A 22179-nucleotide genomic window follows, 5' to 3' on the forward strand; every position below is an offset into this window, starting at 1 on the left:
TCCCGCACTAAGATCAATCTAACCTTCCGTACGGCATGCCTACCTTACATAGTGTTGACACTTACTAAAAAACTAAAAAATGTAAAGGTTCTCTCTTTTTAACTTTCGACATTGTCCACGTCCTCAAAAGAATGGATCTAATTAAAACGTTGCACTCGTCATCACCGTCAAAGTATTGCCAAAGTTTCTGGGAGAAGGCAGGGATGCTGGACCACATGACTTCTCCGGGCTGAGCTAGGATGAGAGTATATAGAATTTCTTCTTTCCTATTGGTCGAGAGGCTGACTGTTGACACGCAGTCAAAGACCCTCCTGCCATATAAATCGGGCTGATTGCGCTTTATTATACTAGCATCACGGCAGCAGGCTCAAGCTAAGTTTGGAGTTATTGTCACCACGACTGTGTGCCTGCTTGAAGAAGGTTTAAACAGGGCACTACAGCACAAGGAGTCTGCATGTCTAATTAGACATGCTCAGCTTTGTGGATACCCGGATTCTGTTGCTGCTTGCAGTAACTTCATACCTAGCATCATGCCAATGTAAGTTTTATTATAATTTTTCGCTTGTAACCATGGATTTTATTCGCTTTTTGCTCCTGATCTATCTGAGATCGCGAGGACTTGCTTCTTTTGTTTGGGCTGTATGGTCGGCGACTTACTCGGAAATAACATCAAGGACAGCTAGAAGTGCGTCCGAGGGCTGCTCCTTTGGAGTTGTAAAATTCCAACGGATTTTCATCTTTTCATGGATTCTTCGTTCTTTTTGCTCCTGAGGATACTCCATATCACTATTACACTGTGTGAGAAGCGAGAGGTCAAATATGTTTAAAAGTTTATAAGAAGTACAAAACATAGTTAGTATATAACATATATATAGATGAAACACTTGATAAAAGAGTTTTTGTTAGATTCCTAGTTTTCTAACTAAATCTAAAGATTGGGGCGTTGTTGCGCGTTTATTGTCTTGGGCTTCCAGGGGTTGAACGTTTATTATAGTGAAATGTCAGGGTGCCCCCTGGTGGCTACATAAAACATTATATTTGGCAGTAGAATTGATGGATTCCAGATCAGGCTGTTTTTCAGATTAGGAATAGGCCACTATAATATTAGTGCAATGTCCTATTTGTCAGTTGCCTTTAGTGTAAAACTATACGGTTGTATTATTGGTAACTTTGTCACAGTAAATGGAGATCGCATTATTAGTAAATGGAGAGTATTTAGGATATTTTAAATATAATATTTAGTAATATTAAATATAAAGTGATCACTTCGATGATAAGTCAGTCAGACACAACATTTTAAGTAACACAAATGTCAGTGAGCAGAGCAATGAAAACAGGGCCTGAGTTATCCTATTAACATCAACTTTGTAGGTATAGCTACTGTTAGTGCGCACCCATAAACATGCGTTGGCAGCCACCTAAGGTCCTAAAGCGACATCTGCTGGGCATCTAAGGTCATTGCAGTATGGAAGAAAGAGGAGGGACTTGTCATCAATCTCTGTCGGGATCTCATATGACCAGCATAACGTTTAAAGTCCATTGGTACTGCTTATGGTTTAATACAGTATAACCCTTCTAGAGTTAAATATTCAGGTATGCTCTCGATCACTAGAAAGCAATATTCACACTTTGGAGGAATATTTTCACATGCTGCTACACATGCTGACATGATGCAGCTCTTTTCTCTGTTAGTGTACAGTATAATGACCCTACATTGCCCATGATAGAAATATTAATGATGCTGTCATTTTAAACATTTGCAGTTATTGTAAGGAGATTTCAGGCTTTTAAGGTCAAAAGGAATGACATATTCCAACATGGTTTCTTATTACTTACTGTTGTATTACTTACGCGTTGTAAGTTATTACAATTAAAATCAGATTAGGATTCATTTAAAAGCAATCTAGATTTAATTAAATAACTAGTCTTTTACTTTAATCCATCAGATCTGCTTGTTATTGAAAACAAGGAAGAGAAAGTTAACACATACTGTATACAGTAAATATTCCATGATGCAGCCAAGTATCTTTGGGGCCACCTGTTGACAAGGCCTTATGCTTGTTTGCTGAGGGCAGTGCAGTTATATTATACTGTTTTCCCATAACACAGAGATGGACTATAGATGTCTCTCTCTCTATAAATCTATTGTTTACTGTGACTGCTAGACAGAAAAAGAGGATCTATTGTCATTTATCGTGCTTCTCTTCAAAATAAGAAACTATTTTAACGTATTTCGTTCTGATTTGTCACATGCACCTGTACCAACCAAAGTGTTTTCTGCCACGTTCCATGTTCTAACTGAATCTCTCTTTGTCTCTCTTCTCTCCTCCTCTTATGAACAGCGGTTAGTACATTTTGCATGGATATTTGGTATAAGATATACTCACCCTATCCCTCTCGGCATGTCTTCCTTATCCTACACGATGATATTCAGTGAAAATATCCATGTCAATCTGAGCCATCTCAAAGTTACTGCAGCCGCTCGTATTTTTGGGAAATATCTGCGATGTACATTTTTTTAGTCTTTTCCTGCCGAAGAGAGGATAGGTGTCCCATTGGCTAAAGCTAGTGTCAATGAAAGGAGAAACCACCTACCCCAGGGTCTAGGGTACAATGGGCCTATTTAGAAGCCTTGAATTAGAAGGCAACTTAGAAGTCAGAGACATTCCTGAAATCATGGCTGAATATTCCCTTTTGGATTTTTTCAAGCAGCCTGATAATCCAGGCTGTGATAAAGAGTCTCATTTTGGGACGTCATCGACGCAGTGCAGTACTTTGAGATTGCGATAGATTGTTCCACTGAATATATCTAATATTTGTAACAGTTTGATGTCTAAAGGAAAGTATATTCCTGAGTCTAATATGGTAACTTTTGAGTTCAGCTCAACGTAATTTACCACACTGATATTTTTTAAATCTCATATTGTCTCAGTGGCCTGTCTTTATACACCATACTGTTTTATGCAAGGATACTTCACCATCTTATTTGTGTCCCCTAGACATTTATCTATCACAGACACAGAAAGTCCCTGGCATGCATGCTTCACTGTGCTGTGGGATTCACTCCCCCTCACATGCATGTACCTCACACATAGCATCTGAAAAGCTACCTGCATCTAACACAGCCCACACATAGTCCCGCATAACATAAGAAACATGGGACAGATGCAATAAATAAATCTCGCATTTATTTATTTTATTTTCTGTGCGGGATCATCTCAGGGTCAGCACCAGTTGTTATGTTAATGTAGAGAGGCCTGTTCAGCCATGTCATGATACTCGGCCCACCGTCAAAAGTTCACACATGAGCACGAGCTTGCTGGTATAAACACCAGCGTGAAGTATTCACACTACAGTGTTGAATATTTGTATAATGCATTTTATAATATACTAAAACTATAATTAAAATGCATTATAGATTATTTGAAATTGCTGACATGTGTGTTTGTGTTCCATATAAAGAGGCTATCCATGCTTCACTATTTCCACCTGCTTGGCATGAAGCACACTAAAGAAACACTTGTGAAGGCATCATGCCTTATATGCACACTGTGGTCTTTTGGTTGATGGTGTCTATTTTCCACATGTTTATAGGGAGCCAAAGGACCCAGAGGTGACCGGGTAAGTGAAATGATGAGTGATACATAATGAGTGATCATTCCCCATTTTTATTCATTTTGTTTTGAAAAAAAAAAAGAAATCTGAAAAGGTCAAGAGTACAATGGTTGACCTTGTGACCTTGCAGGGGTCACGTCCTTATATACAGATAGGGTACATTTAATTTGCATAATTTTTACATGTGTTTTTTTCCCCGAATAATTATACCCATCACAGTATGGATATAGACTGAAATTGAGCATTTACATTTCAGATATAGTTTAAACATGACTTTCCCCATTGTCATATAGCAGTTTTGCTTGTCTACCTATGACAAAAATTTCAGTTTTGAATAAAACATTTTTTATATGATAAAATACTGCATGTTATTTTTTTATGAGAATCAATCAATGAGGTTTGGAATCACTGAATGAATTGGTAATTGATCGACTTCACTGATCCTCCTGTTTGTGTGCTCTTTCGCAGGGCCCTAAAGGCCCTGATGGAAGACCCGGAAAACCTGGAGTTGACGGCCCAGCTGGACCTCCTGGACCCCCTGGACTTGGCGGAGTAATTTACCCTTTTGGTCCCTTTCTAAATTTGTAAAATGTGTTCACAAACATTCAAAGCATTTGTCCATTTGAGTCAGGTCATGACCTTATGACTTAGTTTCCAATGACCCTGTGACCTTTTGGGGTCATGCTATTAACCCCTTAAAATAAGCTTTTATGTGCCCTTTACATTGTTATTACATTATTATTACATATGAGCTCAACTTATTATTACACATCTATTGATATTGGATGTTTATATGAATGTACCCCTGTTTGTGTTTATACAAATCCTACTACAAAATAAACCACTATTTTGAAGCCTTTTAATTAATGAAATTTCTCCCTCCTTTGAACAGAACTTTGCTGCTCAGTATGATGGAGCTAAAGGACCTGAACCTGGCCCTGGACCCATGGTATGTGGATCTTCTTTTCAAATGCAACACAAGTAATGAATGTATTATATACATAATTATGCTTAGTATGCACATAGGCTGATGTTTTACTTCAAGCCCATTAAAATACTCTATCATGACAGTACCAATACGACTAAGTAGCCTTCTTCATTTGTTAGAGCCAGAGCACTGTAACATCGGCCTTTCACAGAATGTGGACAAATCCTAAGGATGCATGATGTCAACACCAACATGAACATTCATTTAAATTTTTTCCTGCAGGGTCTGATGGGACCTAGAGGCCCACCTGGAGCTCCTGGTGCACCTGTAAGTTCTCAGATAGATATCTTTGCTTTTTAATATTTGTATATGTAAAATACTTTGTTATATGAAACAACGTTACAATACTCACATGTTGATTTCATGTATTTGTAGGGACCCCAAGGATTCCAAGGACACGCTGGAGAGCCCGGAGAGCCTGGACAGGCCGTAAGAGAGACATCTTTCATTTCCATAATGTCTTTACATACACACTGGTCTAAAGAGAGTCATCTTTCATTTCCATAATGTCTTTACATACACACTGGTCTAAAGAGAGTCATCTTTCATTTCCATAATGTCTTTACATACACACTGGTCTAAAGAGAGTCATCTTTCATTTCCATAATGTCTTTACATACACACTGGTCTAAAGAGAGTCATCTTTCATTTCCATAATGTCTTTACATACACACTGGTCTAAAGAGAGTCATCTCTCGTTTCCATAATGTCTTTACACACACACACTGGTCTAAAGATTCATCATCTGTTGAGAAGTTGGCCGTAAGGTCAAGGGCAAGGGCAAGGCCTTAAGGTCATGAGCACTGAAACCTTAATCCTTGTTCTCTCTTTGTGCACAGGGATCCCTTGGTGCTCGTGGCCCCCCTGGACCTCCTGGCAAATCTGGCGAGGATGTAAGTTGAAGTTGGCACACCTAAGCAAATTGGAGTGGATGTTACTGTTGTTGTTCATCCTGCGTTGCCAAAGACACAGGTATCTGAGGTCAAGATGGGGTCACTTCTTTTACATGTCATGCTTTTGTTGTCTTGCAGGGTAACAACGGCAGACCTGGCAAGCCTGGAGATAGAGGAACAGCTGGTTCTCAGGTGAGAGCACACATAACACTTGGTGAATCGTTTTTTTAGATGCCATCTTTAGTTCTTTTACTTTTAGTTAAAATCTTGTACTCATAGCATATTTTGGAAATGAGTCTATTTCTGTTGACATGCTTATATTCACACTCCTCTTCTTCCTGTGCTCCCCAGGGTGCTCGTGGTTTCCCTGGAACCCCTGGACTCCCCGGAATGAAGGGACACAGAGTAAGGACCCTCTCCTCAGAACAAATCTCTAATGACCATATCGCCATCCATCAGATCCAGATCATACCATCACATCATTATAGGAATATCAGCCCTTTTCTTTTATCATGGACTACACATTCTTATACTCAATGCTCTTGTCTAGATGTTGAAATTGTGAAACATTTGAGGGAAATCATAAGGTAATAATTATTTTGTGGAGAAGCGTATTTGCTCATAAGGTTTTCTTTTTATGCTACAGGGTTACAATGGAATTGATGGACGCAAGGGAGAGGGTGGAGCTGCTGGAGCTAAGGTAATGTCCAACAGACACAAACCAATGTTTGGTACTGATCATCTCACACAGTAGAGGTAGATGCTTTCATCTTCTACCCTACAACACTCTAGAAAAGGAACATGGAATGTTAAGTTCTCTAGTTCCCTAATGATATGAGACAAATACAGTAGAATTAGCTCTGTCATAATTTCAAGGGTATGTTTCCGAGTGTCCACTCAAATATTTTTACACATATTTAAGCCATTTCCCTCTATGGTATTTCTTCTATGGTCTACAACAAGATTCCTCATGGACTTTCTTGTCTAATGTTTTTTTCTTTGCTCCCCCTAGGGTGAGAATGGTGCCCATGGTACCCCTGGAACCCCCGGATCAAGAGTACGTTTTTCAGCATTCTCTTCTCACTTTACGTCACTCATTTTATGTCCTCTCAGTCATTTCACACCTCAACTATATTTACATGCGGTTGACTTTTTATATCACAAGCTATCCAGACAGAAGTAGATTTTAAGTGTACCTACCATACAGTTCTGAGGAAGCATCACATTTCAGCCACATTGCTTGAAATGTGATGATTGCCATAGTAACCATCTTATTAATTCAGTTTAGCTTCAGGTAGTGCAATGTATGATGGACTCTAGCGTAATGAAACATAGAACTCCTTATCAGCAGTTGCTGTACACTGGGCATTACCTCTGTGGAAAATGAACACAGGTTCATGGGTTGTTTTCTCTCTCCCCAGGGTGCTCGTGGTCTGTCTGGTGAGAGAGGTCGCGCTGGCCCCTCAGGCCCAGCTGGTGCTCGTGGTGCTGATGGAAACACTGGCCCCTCCGGCCCTGCTGTAAGTATCTCTCTGTGCCCATGTGGTCTGGCTGGCACATCTAGACCTTGACATCTAGTGCATAAATGTCCTCTCAAATTGACTCTGTCATCTAGTTGTGCTAACTAAAACTAGTACAACCTTTGAAGCAGGAGGTAGGAGGTAGGAGGTAGGAGGTAGATCGGATTACCTCCATTTTATGGTGTAGTCTACTGGACTAAACTTGACTGAAAGCTGCACTATTTGGTCTAAATCTAAATGTAAATGTTGCCCCTCTATGCTCTTTTTCCCAGGGTCCTCTGGGAGCAGCTGGACCTCCAGGTTTCCCTGGTGCCCCTGGTCCCAAGGTGAGTTTCACAGCGTTGAACATGCACTTGACACATGAACACAAGAAACACACACACTTCATGTCAAACCTAGGTCAGGATATTACTGATTTCCTTTTAGCTACACAGTACACATCTGTAGATAGACATCTTGTCTTACTCCATGGCATATAACACGTTTTGAACAACTTAAAATAGTTCAAAAGCTGGAGTATTTACTCTTACCATATCCATTAAGTAACTGATTTCACATCGAGTTACACTAGGTTCTTAGCTGTAGCGCTATGGTTGAGGCTAACACTCACATATCCCCCACTGTTTCCTTTTCCCAAAGGAACTGAATAATGATAAATGCAATACAACAGATACATGTACATCAAGCATACTTTAGTCAATGCCACTATAATGACCAGCTAATACTGAGGAAGAGTTTATTCCCTGTATTGAAAATGGGCCTCCTGCAGCCATCTTGTGTGCATATGTGCTCACACATTGTCTCTGTCTACACAAAACAGGGAGAGGTTGGAGCTGCAGGTTCTACTGGACCTTCTGGAGCTCAGGGAGGCAGAGGTGAGCCCGGTCCCAATGGAGCTGTTGGCCCAGCTGGTCCTACTGTAAGTATCGTTTTTTGTCTTTTTTTGCAAGATTATAATGTCAATATATTAGGTAATTCTGTGATCGATAACATGTTTTGTTTTTTCCTCTCTACAGGGTAACCCTGGTGCTAATGGTCTGAACGGAGCCAAGGGAGCTGCTGTAAGTAGTTAGTCAATTAGCAATTATGTTTATTAAAAAAAAACTTATGGTGAAGAGGTCAGCATATTCTCACGAAGCAGGCCTTCATGAGCTTGTTTTCACTGATACAGTTCAACTCTGTGCAGCCGTATTTAGCTTGCCATTGCCTTTATGAAACATGGTCAGCGAAAGGTCACAAGGAAGTTGCCATATAAGTCCAATGTCTTCTCATGTCAACCACATATCATTGACATATAGACAGGTATTAGTACAGCATAGTAAAGCAAACATGATGTTTATATTAAGATGGTCAAATAGCTATTGTTTTATTGTCCCTCTTCAAGGTTTCAAAATAACAGGTCTTCATTCACATTAACCAACCATAACCATACAGATTTACTAGTATGTTCAGTCCTCAGGCATAACATCACCTACCCGTACCTTATACTTTTGTCTTATTGTCTTCACTAGGGTCTCCCCGGAATTGCTGGTACCCCCGGATTCCCCGGACCAAGAGGAGGAAACGGACCCCAGGGACCATCTGGCCCCTCTGGGCAGAGAGGCCTTTCTGTAAGTGCCCCTGCCCCTGCCCCTGCCCCTGACAGTGCTTGTGTCGCACCAGCATTGGAACACTACCTGCAACCTTTCGTTAGATTGACTAGAATTAGAACTTTTGCCCAACAGGTCTTCAAACTTCAAACTGTAGCTTGATTGTTTTTCCTCAATTGTAAGTTGCTTTGGATGAAAGCCTCTGTCAAATGAATTAATGTAATGTAAATGTTATGTAACTCACACTAGGCAGAGGTAGTCATCAACATTGAATTTTTAGAATGACGAATTCTCCTTTCTGTTATATGTCTTACGTTTTTTTTTTGGCGATCATTGTTGTTATGTATTCATTTACTATATACTATCAAGCATTTTTACATCCTCACTTTGGTTGTACATCTAGTTATTCCTTTTAGGAGGAAAAGTTGCAAGTTGAGTAGATGTCATCGTCATGCATCATTCTGTCAACAATTGATGCCAAAAGATACCAAATAATCCAATCCATGCCTTTAAAATGGCATATGACAGCAAGTGGTTTACTAGAAGTCAATGTTTTTATTATTGTGTGATGCACTATGGTGCCCTGAATATATTACTGCAGGTTAACTGATAAGTATGTGAATGGAAACAGGTATAAAATCAATTGTGCATTGTGGGTAAAAAGGCCTCAAACCTTTTTGTTTTTCCTTGTCATAGGGAGACCCCGGTCCCTCTGGTGTCAAGGGAGAGACTGGTGTCAAGGGTGAGCCTGTAAGTAGACACACACATTTTTATCTATTTAGTCTCTCATATGAACAAACAAATGCATATCATAAAACACCAGACAAACTGTCACAGGCTGTGTGTATAGCCACATCTGAGTAGAGTAGCACTGAGTCTGTTGTCTCACATGACTGAATTTGTGTCTGTGTCACACAGGGTATGATGGGAGCACAGGGTACCCCTGGTCCCGCTGGAGAGGAGGGCAAGAGAGGCTCAACTGGTGAGCAGGGTGCATCCGGACCTGCTGGTCTTCTTGGACCAAGAGTGAGTTGATCCACTGATGTTTGTTTGTTTTGTGTTTATGAGGTCGACGTGTTACAGACTGCCATTTAAATATATAGTTAGTTTTAAGAATTACTATGGGTGATTTCCAGATGATGTCTTAATTGTGAGTAAGCTTGGCACACATACATACATATCCCAGACACTGCATATGACTTATATTTGATTTAGGTCATTGTACTCATCTGAGTGCATAAATATATCCTTGTACAGTCTTAAACAGAAGTAGAAATAGATACATTACCATTGTACACACCACATTAGCAGCACTTAATATGTAGGTGCTTAAATACAATAATGTTTCGTCCTTCTTCGTAGGGTGCTTCTGGAACTCGTGGGCTTCCTGGTCTTCCTGGCCGTGCTGGCCCAATGGTAAGAAACTGTTCAAATGTCATTAATGTGATATTTGCTTTGATGTAAAACGTAATTAATGTGATATTTGCTCAGATGATGAACATATTTTATCAGATATAAAAAAAAATCCTGATACATAGAGGTAGAGACACACCTTTAGCTAACTTGCTACTCTTCTGTGCTATTTTACAGGGCATGCCCGGTGCTCGTGGTGCCTCTGGACCCGCCGGTGCCCGTGGAGGCCCTGGAGACTCCGGCCGTGCTGGTGAGCCCGGTCAGACTGGAGCCAGAGTGAGTTACCGTCGTTTCTGCTAAATATATTATGTTCAACGTGATACTATGCCCAGACTAAACTTATTAAGTGGCATAGCATGAAATTCTTAGCATAATGCAGTAAAACACCATACACACCTATATATGTATATATTGACTACATGTCCGATACCGGTTTTATGTTTGTGTGAGTGTGGGATTTTAAAATGTTATCATCCTCTTGAAACCCCACAGTTAGACAGTAGTGAGTTAGCCTTGACTTGGTCAGCACCTTGATTTAGTTACAGTGGAGTTATGAGCACTAGTTTCAATTACACCACTTAGGGCAGTTACTATATTGGTTAGGTTGGGTTATTGGATATGAGTACTTGTGAGAGGACAGTGAGAGGACTGGACGCTGTAGGAAGTCCCCAACCAATAGGCACAAGGATGGCACACATCTTTTCCAGTGTATAACTAAAAAGGAATCCGCCACTTACATGCACATGTCATGGTGAACTTGGGTATAATAGCTCCACTATATTTCAGTTAATCAAAACAGTAGCAGTGGTAGTAGTACATGAGTTTGACCTGTAAGGCTAAAGGCTTATACAATGTGTCTCTACAGGGTCTCCCCGGAAGCTCTGGAAGCGCTGGACCCCAAGGAAAGGATGGCCCTGCTGTATGTACCTTTCTCCTTCTTTGTGATTCCTGTATCACATCAGTACTCAGCTACTGCCCTGTACAATGTCTCCTTGGGGCAGTCTCATTACAAGTATCTTTGAACTATCACAGGGTCCTGCTGGACAAGATGGCCGCTCCGGACCCCCTGGCCCAACTGGACCCAGAGGACAGCCCGGTACTATTGGATTCCCCGGACCTAAGGGCCCTGGTGTAAGTACCTGAAGAACCTGTAGGGTGGATGTTTCGAATTGTTTGATATCTGATCTCTAATTGTTTAATCTCTGACACAGAAATTACAATTCAGAATTGTGCTTTTCCTCTTCAATTCTGAAAACAGTGAAATTGAATAGAGTACCACAATCCGAGCAAGAGTGTGCAAAACACTGATTATAAATCTCTCTTATCCTTTAGGGTGAGGCTGGCAAGGCTGGAGAGAAGGGACCCACTGGACCTACTGGTCTGAGGGTAAGTGCCAAAGAAATATTTTTACACATTCATGTCTTCCAGACACCACACCAAAGATATTTATGTGTGACCTAATTGAATCTCTTATCTCTAGGGAGCCCCTGGCCCTGATGGTAACAATGGCCCAGCTGGTCCCGTTGGACTTTCAGTAAGTTCAATTGTTTCTCAACCCTTTAGAGCTGGAGATTCCCATTTTCATCTCAACATTCCATGAGATTCAGATGTTTACCCCGCCATACTTGATGTTAATGGTGATTCCCTCTTGTGCTTTTAGGGTAATTCTGGTGAGAAGGGAGAAGGGGGACCCTCTGGAGCTCCTGGTTTCCAGGTGAGTGTTGCTCTGAATAGTCGGTCTAAGAGAATGTGACATTGATAAAGATTTAATTAATAACTCTGTATTAACATTTCTATTTGTCCTTGTAGGGTCTGCCTGGTCCCGCTGGACCTGTTGGTGAGGCTGGCAAGGGTGGTGATAGAGTAAGTGATTTCCAGATATCCAATACTGGGTCCACTTCTAGCTAGTGTAAAATTGTCTTTTCAATGTAACTGACTAAGTTCACAAATGTCATCAGGCTTTCATACCTTGTAATAAACACTACATACTAATGCACTGAAATGCAGGCCAGAGGGCCACATATTTATCAGTTTCTCTGACCTGTTCTTTCTGGGCACACAGTAACAAATGTGTACATTTCTTTTACAGGGATCTCCTGGAGATCAGGGTGCATCTGGACCTGCTGGTGTGAAGGTACGTGCCCTTTGACCTCCCTCGATCCTGCACCCTCTGCATGTTGCGTATATTTCCATTACTTTGCAAGGGTTTGGCCATAGCCTCTTCCATCCCTTCAAGAGCTAAAGCGCTAACTCTGCCCTCATGGTCCTCCCTAGGGAGAGCGTGGTAACCCTGGACCAGCTGGATCTGTTGGTTCTCAGGGACCCATTGGTGCCCGTGGACCTGCTGGTACTCCTGGAACTGATGGTGGAAAGGTAGGGATCTGACACTTTCTGGGGTATGAGCTTTGTTAGAATCTAATAGAGATATCATCATGTCTCTAGTGGAGAGGAAATTGAAATTTCCGTATGGGTATTGTAGATTATAATTTTGTTTATTCGCAGGGGTTGTTCTCATATACCACCTTAGTTTTTCTCCCAATGTAAATGGCTAAATGTCCTCCTATGTGTGTTACATATACTATAATTCTTGATATTTGGTGTTGCAAGCATTTGTCTCAGTGTTTCTCAGCATGGAGGTGGCTAAAGGTCTTTTGTCCCCCTTCAGGGTGAGCCTGGTGCTGTTGGACCCGCTGGTGCCCCCGGACACCAGGGACCTGCTGGCATGCCCGGTGAGCGCGGCGCTGGTGGAACTCCTGGCGCCAAGGGTGAGAAGGTAAGTACCCCCGAATATCATCTAAATCCATTATCTCCTCATGATGGTGCGAACACAGTGCCTACCATCAACTTGACAAAAGGGCCATTTGTGTCTGTTTGTTAACATTTCAGGCTATTAACTAGAGACTCCGTCAGAATATGCATTTCAGCCAACTTTGTTAGAAGGAAGAGTTTATTCTCTGTGGACGCTCCTGCACGTTTTGTTGTACAGATGTAGGATGACAGGGAATGGAATAACTAATGCTCAGTTTTTTTCTTGAATTGTTCATATATGTTTCTCTTCTTTGTTTTCACAACTAGGGTGAGGGTGGATTCAGAGGCTTGGAGGGTAATTTCGGAAGAGATGGTGCTCGTGTGAGTACTTCACTACTAATCAGGTTTTATCACTCAAGACTCATAGAATCATAATCTGTGTGACAGTGTCTCACTTTCACATTTCGTCTGCCATGTAGGGTGCCCCTGGACCTTCTGGACCCCCTGGACCTGCTGGTGCCAATGGTGAGAAGGTAAATATCACCTGGAGGTGCCATCATCCATATTTACAGATGAAAGAGTGACCAGTGATCCGTTCAATCTGTACAAAGAAATAAATTCAGGGAATTAAGGATCCATCATCATGGAAGTGATCAATAGAGTGGCATACTCCCAGTTCATCCCAAGATGGATGTGGAACTGTTAGCTAGCCACGATGCTTAATCCACAAAGATCAAGATGGAGACACTCCTCACCTCAAGATATGAGTCAGCTACCCGGAGCAAATACACCCTTCATGTGGACCGTGGAATTTTGGACACAGACAAATTTACCTTTGTGTAAAACGTCTGGTTGACCCTCACCTGTCACCAGCAGAGAAAACGTGTGAATGGCAGGAAGCATTACCTCACCATCGCCATCTGCTGGTTGAGACAGAAACTGTGTGGTCTTTGGCTGACGCTAAATGGAGTCACCATGAAGTATGAGAAGAACGAGAAGAAATCAAACTATTTGGAAACTTAAACAATCCTTATGGATATTATACTCAATTATACTATACTGTTTTGTGTAATTTATACAGTGTTGTATTTCATACAACTAAAACAAACAAATGAAGACAACAATGCTTTTGAAAACCTGGAGACTTACACTCAGGAATATAGCAGAGCATTTGAAGAAACTCTGTATGAGTATTCCACAGTATGGAATATAGCCTCATGGATTTCATCCTTTTTACATTTTTCATGTATTTTTTACATCTTAAAAAGTTGTTAAAATTAATTTCAGTGTCCATCTACGTACCCTAAATTTGTGGCCAGAAGGGAAGCCACATCAACATTTGGGATTCTTTGCAGAAGATGTGTTCCAGAATGAAATAAAAGTTTCATTTTCCTGGAAGGAAACACTGAAGTTACAAATTCTGCATATTACTTTACAGCTCTCAAGACTGTTTTTGTGGAAGCTGGTCTACTAGTCCTGAAGACTTTTGCCTTCTTTAGCTTCAAAAGAGATTGACTTAGGCAGTGAAGAATTTTTCAAAGAGGGCATTTGTGAAAGATGAGCAGGTTAGCAAGTTTCACCTGTGGAAAAAGATTTATATCTCCTTGATTTGCCCTCAACAAACCTCCACAAGGAAGAGAATTTATTATGGCCTAGATGGTGGAAACAGCTATTCAGTAAAGTATAAACCAGCGCTCAGGATAATCTTTTTCTGTTTTAGCTGGTGCCGCTAAACAAGACAGACAAACATGAATCGACAACTTGTCGTCCTTGAGTGCGCACCTTGACGTCAATTATTTGAAACAACTATTCAGGACATTTCAACATGACCTTTAGACAACATCTCCACTGCATCTTCCTTTATCACACCTTCTTCAACCCAATGAAAAACCATCATATTTCATATCAGATATCAAATCCTTGATACAATCTTCTCGCAGGGCACCCAGAGTACCTGAAACCACGATTAAAGTGTTGTGGACAGTTAGCAAATTAGCTATCTGTGCTAGCTATTACTGTCAGTATCTTCTGGAATCACACCTCTTACAGTCTAATACCTGTGTTCTGTTCCCCAGGGAGAGAGTGGATCCTACGGACCTGCTGGCCCTGCTGGCCCCCGTGGAACCCCAGTAGGTTCTTTTTGATGATATCCACACAACATCTTGTCACAGTCCTGAAATTACTTCCTGAAAGGTTCTTACCAACTTGGACTCTGGCTCAGTGATTCAATGTGTGGCTTTGCATTTTAGGGTGAGCGTGGAGAGTCTGGCCCCGCTGGCCCCTCTGGATTCGCTGGACCCCCTGTGAGTACCGAATTCTGAATTTAACTCTAAAAACACTTCAGCCTAAAAGCTTTTATGTATTCATAAACAAGTGTATACACAAATATTGATTGAGACTTCCTCTGAAGAAAGAACTTAACATGTCTTGGATCCCTTACAGGGTGCTGATGGCCAAGCTGGAGCAAGAGGAGAGAAAGGACCCGGTGGTGTAAAGGGCGATGCTGGAGCTCCCGGCGCTGCTGGACCCGCTGGCAACTCTGGACCCCTTGTGAGTCTTACCCCCACACCTCATCTTATCTACACACTGTGAAGGCAAATCACTCAGCTCTCAATGAACATGTGCCTATATTCATTTCCATATACTCAGATCTGCCTAACATGTAGATCTGACAGACTTATCATCTCCTGTTTGTTTGTTTTGAAAGGGACCTTCTGGACCTGCTGGCCCCCCTGGCGCCCGTGGTGATGGCGGTCCCAATGTAAGTGCACCTGACAATGTCATCATGAGCCTCCCCAAATTCTTAAATGCACAGCTAATTCCTCTGTGTCATGGGTGTTTCTCATTGACGTCCTTCTATCCCCCTGCTAGGGACTGACTGGTTTCCCTGGTGCTGGTGGCAGACCTGGACCTCCTGGCCCAGCTGTGAGTTTAATGTTGACTAAATGTTTCAGGACATTATTTCATATACCTTAAGAGGAATAATATCCAATGCATTTCCACTATCAAGTGTCCTTAGAGTAACATTCAAGAGTCTACTCCGTAATATTCACCTATATAGAGGAAAGTTAAGACTTCACAGTAATCTCCTCTCTTCATATTTGAAACACAAAGGGTATTGGAGGACCTCCCGGCCTTACTGGACCCTCTGGAAAGGATGGCCCTCGCGGAGGCCGTGGTGACGCTGGGCCTGCTGGACCCCCAGGAGAGAATGGCATGATTGGACCTGCTGGTCTCGCTGGAGACAAGGGATCCCCTGGAGAGTCTGGTCCCGCTGTAAGAATAAGCACTGATAATCACGATTATCTCTCATACCGGCCCATCCATAAGAATAAGAATGGGCCTTTTCCCAGCAATGCTATGTCATACATGGAAGAGGAAATAAGTTAACCAATGGGGACATAGAGGATGCGTTTTGTTTGATATTCAATTGTTTCATAACCATTAAATCAATTATGAACATAATATGTAGGCTTAGTCCAACTGTCCACAGACTTTTACAGACTCATGTTCTTTGAAATGACATGGCTTGCTCTTATCTATGCCTCCTGATAGGGTGCTCCTGGTACCGCTGGACCTCAGGGTCAGCTCGGATCTCAGGGATTCAATGGTCTTCCCGGTGGAAGAGGTGACCGTGGTCTTCCTGGTATGGCCGGTGGTGTTGTGAGTATTCACTCTGATCATGCTTATGAAATCATTACAGATAGATAGATGGACATTCGGTTACTGAAACTGGAACTTTAATGCTAGCGTTGCAATCTAGTAGGTCAAAGTCAAAGTAATTTTTTATTGTCACACAGCACGACACACCACACACGTGCAGTGCAGTTGGTAAAACTGTGCTGTTACATTATTTAAACAGTGAGTTTGCAAATCCTCACCTCACAGAGGATATCATAACTAACCTCGCAGTTATTTGGTAGTGAAGGCATTAGTTTAGTGCCTACAGTACTGCTTGGTAAATTGGCTAATTTAGTCTTCCGTCCTTTAGTCCTGCACATTGTTAGCAGCTAATAGTCTTTCTGCACATTGTTAACAGCTAATAGTTTGTCTGCACATTGTTAGCAGCTAATATGTCCACTTTGCTGGGTACAACAGTAAAAAGAAACCCTAGCAACTGGTTGACATGATGGTGAAACAAAGAAATGTTCATAATGATTAAGATCAATGACCTGATAACTTTCCTCAAACAGGGAGAGGTTGGCAGACTCGGACCTGCTGGTGCTTCTGGACCTCGTGGTCCCCCTGGTAACATGGGCATGGGTGGTATGACTGGTCCCCAGGGAGAGGCTGGACGTGAGGTAAGAGTCATCACACATCACAATATTTGATGAATATCATGGATTACCCATAGATACCTAAGAGCTAGAACCAGAGCCAAAACCCATTCAGTCACTGAAAGGTGGTTGGCGATGGTGATGAATTCTATTTGATTGGTTGTTCGACACTATGCATCTAATATTTTGTCAATGTTCCTTATACAGGGTAACCCTGGTAACGATGGTCCTCCTGGCCGTCCTGGTGCTGCTGGATTCAAGGTAACGTTCTTGGCCTAGTGCTTGGTGATTGAAGCAAACCAACCTGGCCTAATGCATACAAGTACTTTCCATCATGATGCATTCTAAATATCTCTAAATGCATTTACGCCCAAGACTGGCTCAAGGACCTTAGTGTTTTTACAACACTACACATAAGGCTTTGCCTTTCTCTTGTATCAGGGTGACCGTGGTGAGCCTGGCTCCAACGGACCTTCTGGCCTTTCTGGTGCCCCTGGACCCGCTGGACCTGCTGGTGCTGTTGGCAGACCCGGAAGCCGTGGTGAGGCTGTAAGTGTCCCAGTCAGCATTTCTTAGGGAAACACCACCAAGCTCTTAATCAATTTGTGACTTGTTACAAGTCATACATTTCATTTCATCACTATACATCCCCACCTTAAATACCCTTTGTATTGAAATGATAGCTAATATTCAGCCTGTAACGTGTATCTAAAAATGCAATGCTCTTCTCTAGGATGATGTTTATTTGATCGTTTTCCCTTTTAGGGACCCGTTGGTGCTGGTGGACCCGCCGGTGCTGCTGGTGCCAGAGGTTCCTCTGTGAGTACACACCCCTGCTTGATATCTGACCGGGAACAGTGGAATTAGAATCAGAACCTATTTCATTCAGATACAAACATGTACAAAGTGTGAATATAAAGCTAACAAAATACTTGAGAACATTGAAAAAGCACCCAGAAGTGTACAGTGGCGTATTGACTATTTTATTGGCTATATTAACCTAGCATTGTATAAATGGATAAAGTGTTTGCGCATGAAGTCGTGTAGTCAAGTGTCAAGTCAAGAGCTGGGAGATACAGGGAAAATCTCTATCAGCTGACATCTTGTGGTTGGATACATCCCCGATAGGCTGGCAACAACCAGTCAAGTCATGTCCTCTCTGAGATGGTTCTCTGATTACTCTTTCCTCTTTCTCTCTCTGTTGTAGGGACCTGCTGGAGTCCGTGGTGAGAAGGGAACTGCAGGAGAGAAGGGAGACAGAGGCATGAAGGGACTGCGTGGACACCCTGGTCTCCAGGGAATGCCTGGACCCAACGTGAGTGACAGTCATAGCTTCAACTACAGCTGTTAAGGACTTTATTTGTGCTCTCTGTGTAAAAAGTGTAGTGTAGTAGAATAAGACAGGACTAGTTACTCCATGATGTACTTTTAGGATGCAATTATCGTGTAGGTTAGTAGTATAAGTAGTATCAAGCTACTAGTCTTGTCAAGACCAAAAATGGCAACAATGCTCCTATACCTGGATATCTAACTTTTGTGTACATATATATATATAATTACCTTGTCTTTTCTTCTTGTTAGGGTCCTCCTGGTGACTCTGGTCCCGCTGGTTCCACTGGACATTCTGGTCCCAGAGTAAGTAGCCCGGATTATTGTACTTTTATTCAAAATACTCTATACCCATAGTGCTGGTCCATAGGTCTGTCAATAACCCATCACACTTCTGTGGTGTTGTTTCTTAGGGCCCTGCTGGTCCCTCTGGACCATCTGGTAAGGACGGAAGATCTGGAACTCAGGGCCCTGTGGGACCTGTTGGTCACCGTGGTCCTTCTGGACATGTTGGACCTTCTGTAAGTTCAAAAAAAGAGACATACACATATGAATCCAGATCGCTGAAATCAGCTGATTGACTGACCCGAGATAGCTATGTACTCAAATACTTCTGTAGACAGGATGTATAGAAATGTATGTATTACACATATTTCAGTTTGATGTTATTAAGCCTGAAGCAGAAGAAACTCTTCCACTAAGTCATAGTTGTGCCTGATGACAGGGTCCTCCCGGAACTCCTGGTCTGCCTGGGCCCCCTGGTCCCGCTGGTGGCTCTTATGATGTATCTGGTGGCTTTGACGAGTACGCTGCTGACCAGGCCGCCCTCAGGGCCAAGGACTACGAGGTGGACGCCACTCTGAAGTCTTTGAACACCCAGATCGACAACCTGCTCTCTCCCGAGGGCTCCAAGAAGAACCCAGCCCGCACCTGCCGCGATATCAAGCTCGGCCACCCAGACTGGAGCAGCGGTGAGTTAACTTTGACCTTTTATGTCTTTCACATTAAATAACATCAAGATATACAATATTCACTTATTCATATCAAGCAACTCACATAACATATATATTTTTTTAAGCCTTTAACATCTCTGAGCATGTGTTACTGTAATAGCAATATATTAACTTCTTTGGCCTTGCTGTGCAGGCTATTACTGGATTGACCCCAACCAGGGTTGCACCATGGATGCTATCAAGGCCTACTGCGACTTCACTACTGGACAGACCTGCATCTATCCTCACCCCGAGGGCATTGCCCGCAAGAACTGGTACAGAAGCTCCCAGGAGAAGAAGCACACCTGGTTCGGAGAGACCATCAATGGTGGTACTGAGGTAAATTTAAGTGACAAATCATGAAGCTATAGTCAATTTCACCTTCTGTGAATGGTGTGATCCATGGATATATACTAATATCTTTGCCTTTGTGTTTCCTCGCTTGTTTTCAGTTCACTTACAACGATGAGACCATGAGCACACAGACCATGGCCACTCAGCTGGCCTTCATGCGCCTCTTGGCCAACCAGGCTGTCCAGAACATCACCTACCACTGCAAGAACAGTATCGCCTACATGGATGCTGAGAACGGCAACCTGAGGAAGGCTGTGCTGTTGCAGGGATCCAACGATGTAGAGCTGAGGGCAGAGGGCAACAGCCGCTTCACTTTCAACGTCTTGGAGGATGGCTGCACCGTACGTTTCTCCTTCCTACTTTATTCTCTTACGATGGAGACTATACAGACACTGTTAAAAGGACAGGTTAATTCTACACAAACAGCATATACCATATAGTGGTAGTGCATCACATATATTTCACAGATATATTTCAGTTCAAGTCTGTCAGTTGTTGAGCTGATGCTTTTGAGAAAAGTCCCTTGCTGCAGGGTCAAGGCATGAAATAAATATATGACAATGGTGTTGCTGTCATAGCATGTCATGCTACCATGTCTTCCTCTCATAGAAACCTCTGACACAAAGACACATGGTTCAAAAGGCCTCATTATTGCTCTGCATGTGTACACAGTATTGCACATTCACAGTCATAACGTACAGAAGCTTAATCTTGAATGATAAGAAAGAGCACAGCTTTCATATCGAATTTTGTCTGCAAAGTTCCACACTAACCAATCTTTTTCTCATCATCTCCCCCTGCAGAGACACACTGGCCAATGGAGCAAGACAGTCATTGAATACAGAACGAATAAACCATCTCGTCTGCCCATCCTCGACATTGCACCTTTGGACATTGGTGGCGCTGATCAAGAGTTTGGTTTGGACATTGGCCCAGTCTGTTTCAAATGAATAGACTCACGATAAATTAAATCCAAAAAAAAAGAGAGAAAGAAAGAAAAAAGAAACAATCTCTGCCCTTCTGTCTGTGTTGTTTTTTATACCGAATGCTGATTTTCTCTGCACATCCACTTGCTTAAGATGGGCCCTATCAGAGAGGACCAACGGACTAAATGGAAGTGTTGCACAATGCAAATTAATACAGAAGCCCAAAGAGACGCAGGAAAACACCATGTTGTGGGACATGTCATCATTTTGTAAAAAATAAATGTAATAAAAACAACGAAAGTATGCATCACTTTGTGGTCTTTGTATATCTTCCAAAGAGGAGGTTTAAAACCACAATTTTCAAAAACAAGGTTTAAAACTACCTCATGCTTATGTTCAAGAAAATAATATTACAAAAACCTGGTCCACATCTAAGATGTCGTTAGTGTTAAAGGCTTCAAGTTCTGTCCTGTATCAAAGGTGCTCAAATACTATCTATGGCTAATACTGATCTATGGTGCTATGCAACTGTGGAGAGAACCACTTTTACTGTGTTACTTTGTATTGTCTCTTCGGAGTGTTGCACAGGTCTTCCCGATAATCTCCCACTTTAAGCAAGTGGACTAATTCTAAACCTGATGTTTTGTCTGGTTTTAACTTGTTTGGTTTACTTTTGTTTAGACCTTTTTTGGTTTGTTTGTTTTTTTGTTTTATTTAGTTGTTTCATTTTAAGGCATTGCAATTCTTCAGTCCCCCCTAGTCTTCTTGTTCACAGCACATTTCGTCCATTTGAATGGGTTTAGCAGACCTCTCTCTTTCTCAAAACAAACTAAAAAGTTTATTGTACCTATTTTGTATATGTGAGATGTTTAAATAAATTGTGAAAAGTTCTGAAATAAAGCATGTCCAATGTTCCAAAACACAACATGCCATGACTTAAGTGCTTTAATATCCACAGGCAAAGGGATCGGAATGAAATGTAAAATGTGTGTGTGCTTACTCGGATGGTAATACTCCCTTGAAAAAAAAAAAACAAGTGACCAAACAAAAAGAGAATGTGTACAGAGAGAGGGGAAAGGTGTGTGCGTTACTGGCTTAGTAGCAGGGATGGACATTTAATTTCATGAAACAAAGGCAAGGTCCATTCTTTCACAGGTATTTTTTTCAAAGTTTCTTCCAAATGTACTTCCAAAGTGACAATTCTTGCTTTTGCATGAAATAAAAAGGGCAAAAACTGCAACCTCTCTAAGCATTTTGTATATTTCTAGATTGAACTATTGGCCAAACCCATAGATCACATTTAAACATATTTTAAATTAATTCTATCCTTGTTAACCAGCAAATGGTGAGGATGGAAATTATTAAGTAGTTTTATATTGGACATGATATTGCTATTTGAAGCTTTTAAAACTCAATTAATTCCTGCATTTCTTCTTCATTAAAAACAATGAGCAAAATAGAGCCATCTAGTGGACAAATTCTGAAACACCAAAGAAAATGTCTCCCTTGGCCATACTTAACCGGAGATGCGAGAT

General features: G+C 41.7%; 1 protein-coding gene across 1 annotated transcript; it reads left to right on the forward strand.

The window, feature by feature from the left end:
- The first annotated feature begins 322 nt into the window (after window positions 1-322).
- On the forward strand, window positions 323-21569 carry col1a2 (collagen, type I, alpha 2). Its single transcript, XM_012829563.2, has 50 exons — window positions 323-538; window positions 2343-2344; window positions 3595-3621; window positions 4084-4167; window positions 4508-4564; window positions 4826-4870; window positions 4979-5032; window positions 5443-5496; window positions 5635-5688; window positions 5848-5901; window positions 6143-6196; window positions 6509-6553; window positions 6918-7016; window positions 7289-7342; window positions 7837-7935; window positions 8033-8077; window positions 8528-8626; window positions 9302-9355; window positions 9524-9631; window positions 9968-10021; window positions 10196-10294; window positions 10884-10937; window positions 11051-11149; window positions 11351-11404; window positions 11499-11552; window positions 11679-11732; window positions 11828-11881; window positions 12108-12152; window positions 12293-12391; window positions 12684-12791; window positions 13094-13147; window positions 13246-13299; window positions 14842-14895; window positions 15016-15069; window positions 15209-15316; window positions 15474-15527; window positions 15638-15691; window positions 15881-16042; window positions 16322-16429; window positions 16960-17067; window positions 17251-17304; window positions 17485-17592; window positions 17809-17862; window positions 18251-18358; window positions 18625-18678; window positions 18786-18893; window positions 19097-19343; window positions 19519-19703; window positions 19817-20059; window positions 20522-21569. The coding sequence occupies exons 1-50, from the start codon at window positions 469-471 to the stop codon at window positions 20666-20668; spliced, it is 4050 nt and encodes a 1349-aa protein (XP_012685017.1). The 5' UTR covers window positions 323-468; the 3' UTR covers window positions 20669-21569.
- Window positions 21570-22179: the final 610 nt, after the last annotated feature.

The sequence above is a fragment of the Clupea harengus genome, chromosome 19 (genome assembly GCF_900700415.2).
Source record: "Clupea harengus chromosome 19, Ch_v2.0.2, whole genome shotgun sequence".
Taxonomy (NCBI): Eukaryota; Metazoa; Chordata; class Actinopteri; order Clupeiformes; family Clupeidae; genus Clupea; species Clupea harengus.

What these genes read in the sequence shown, in the direction of transcription:
- col1a2 (XM_012829563.2), top strand. Translation starts at nt 469, where the DNA reads ATGCTCAGCTTTGTGGATACCCGGATTCTGTTGCTGCTTGCAGTAACT. An exon ending in AACCTGGCCCTGGACCCATG is followed by an intron (nt 4,565 to 4,825) that starts GTATGTGGATCT and finishes TTTTTCCTGCAG; the next exon opens with GGTCTGATGGGACCTAGAGG. An exon ending in CTGGTGCCAATGGTGAGAAG is followed by an intron (nt 13,300 to 14,841) that starts GTAAATATCACC and finishes TCTGTTCCCCAG; the next exon opens with GGAGAGAGTGGATCCTACGG.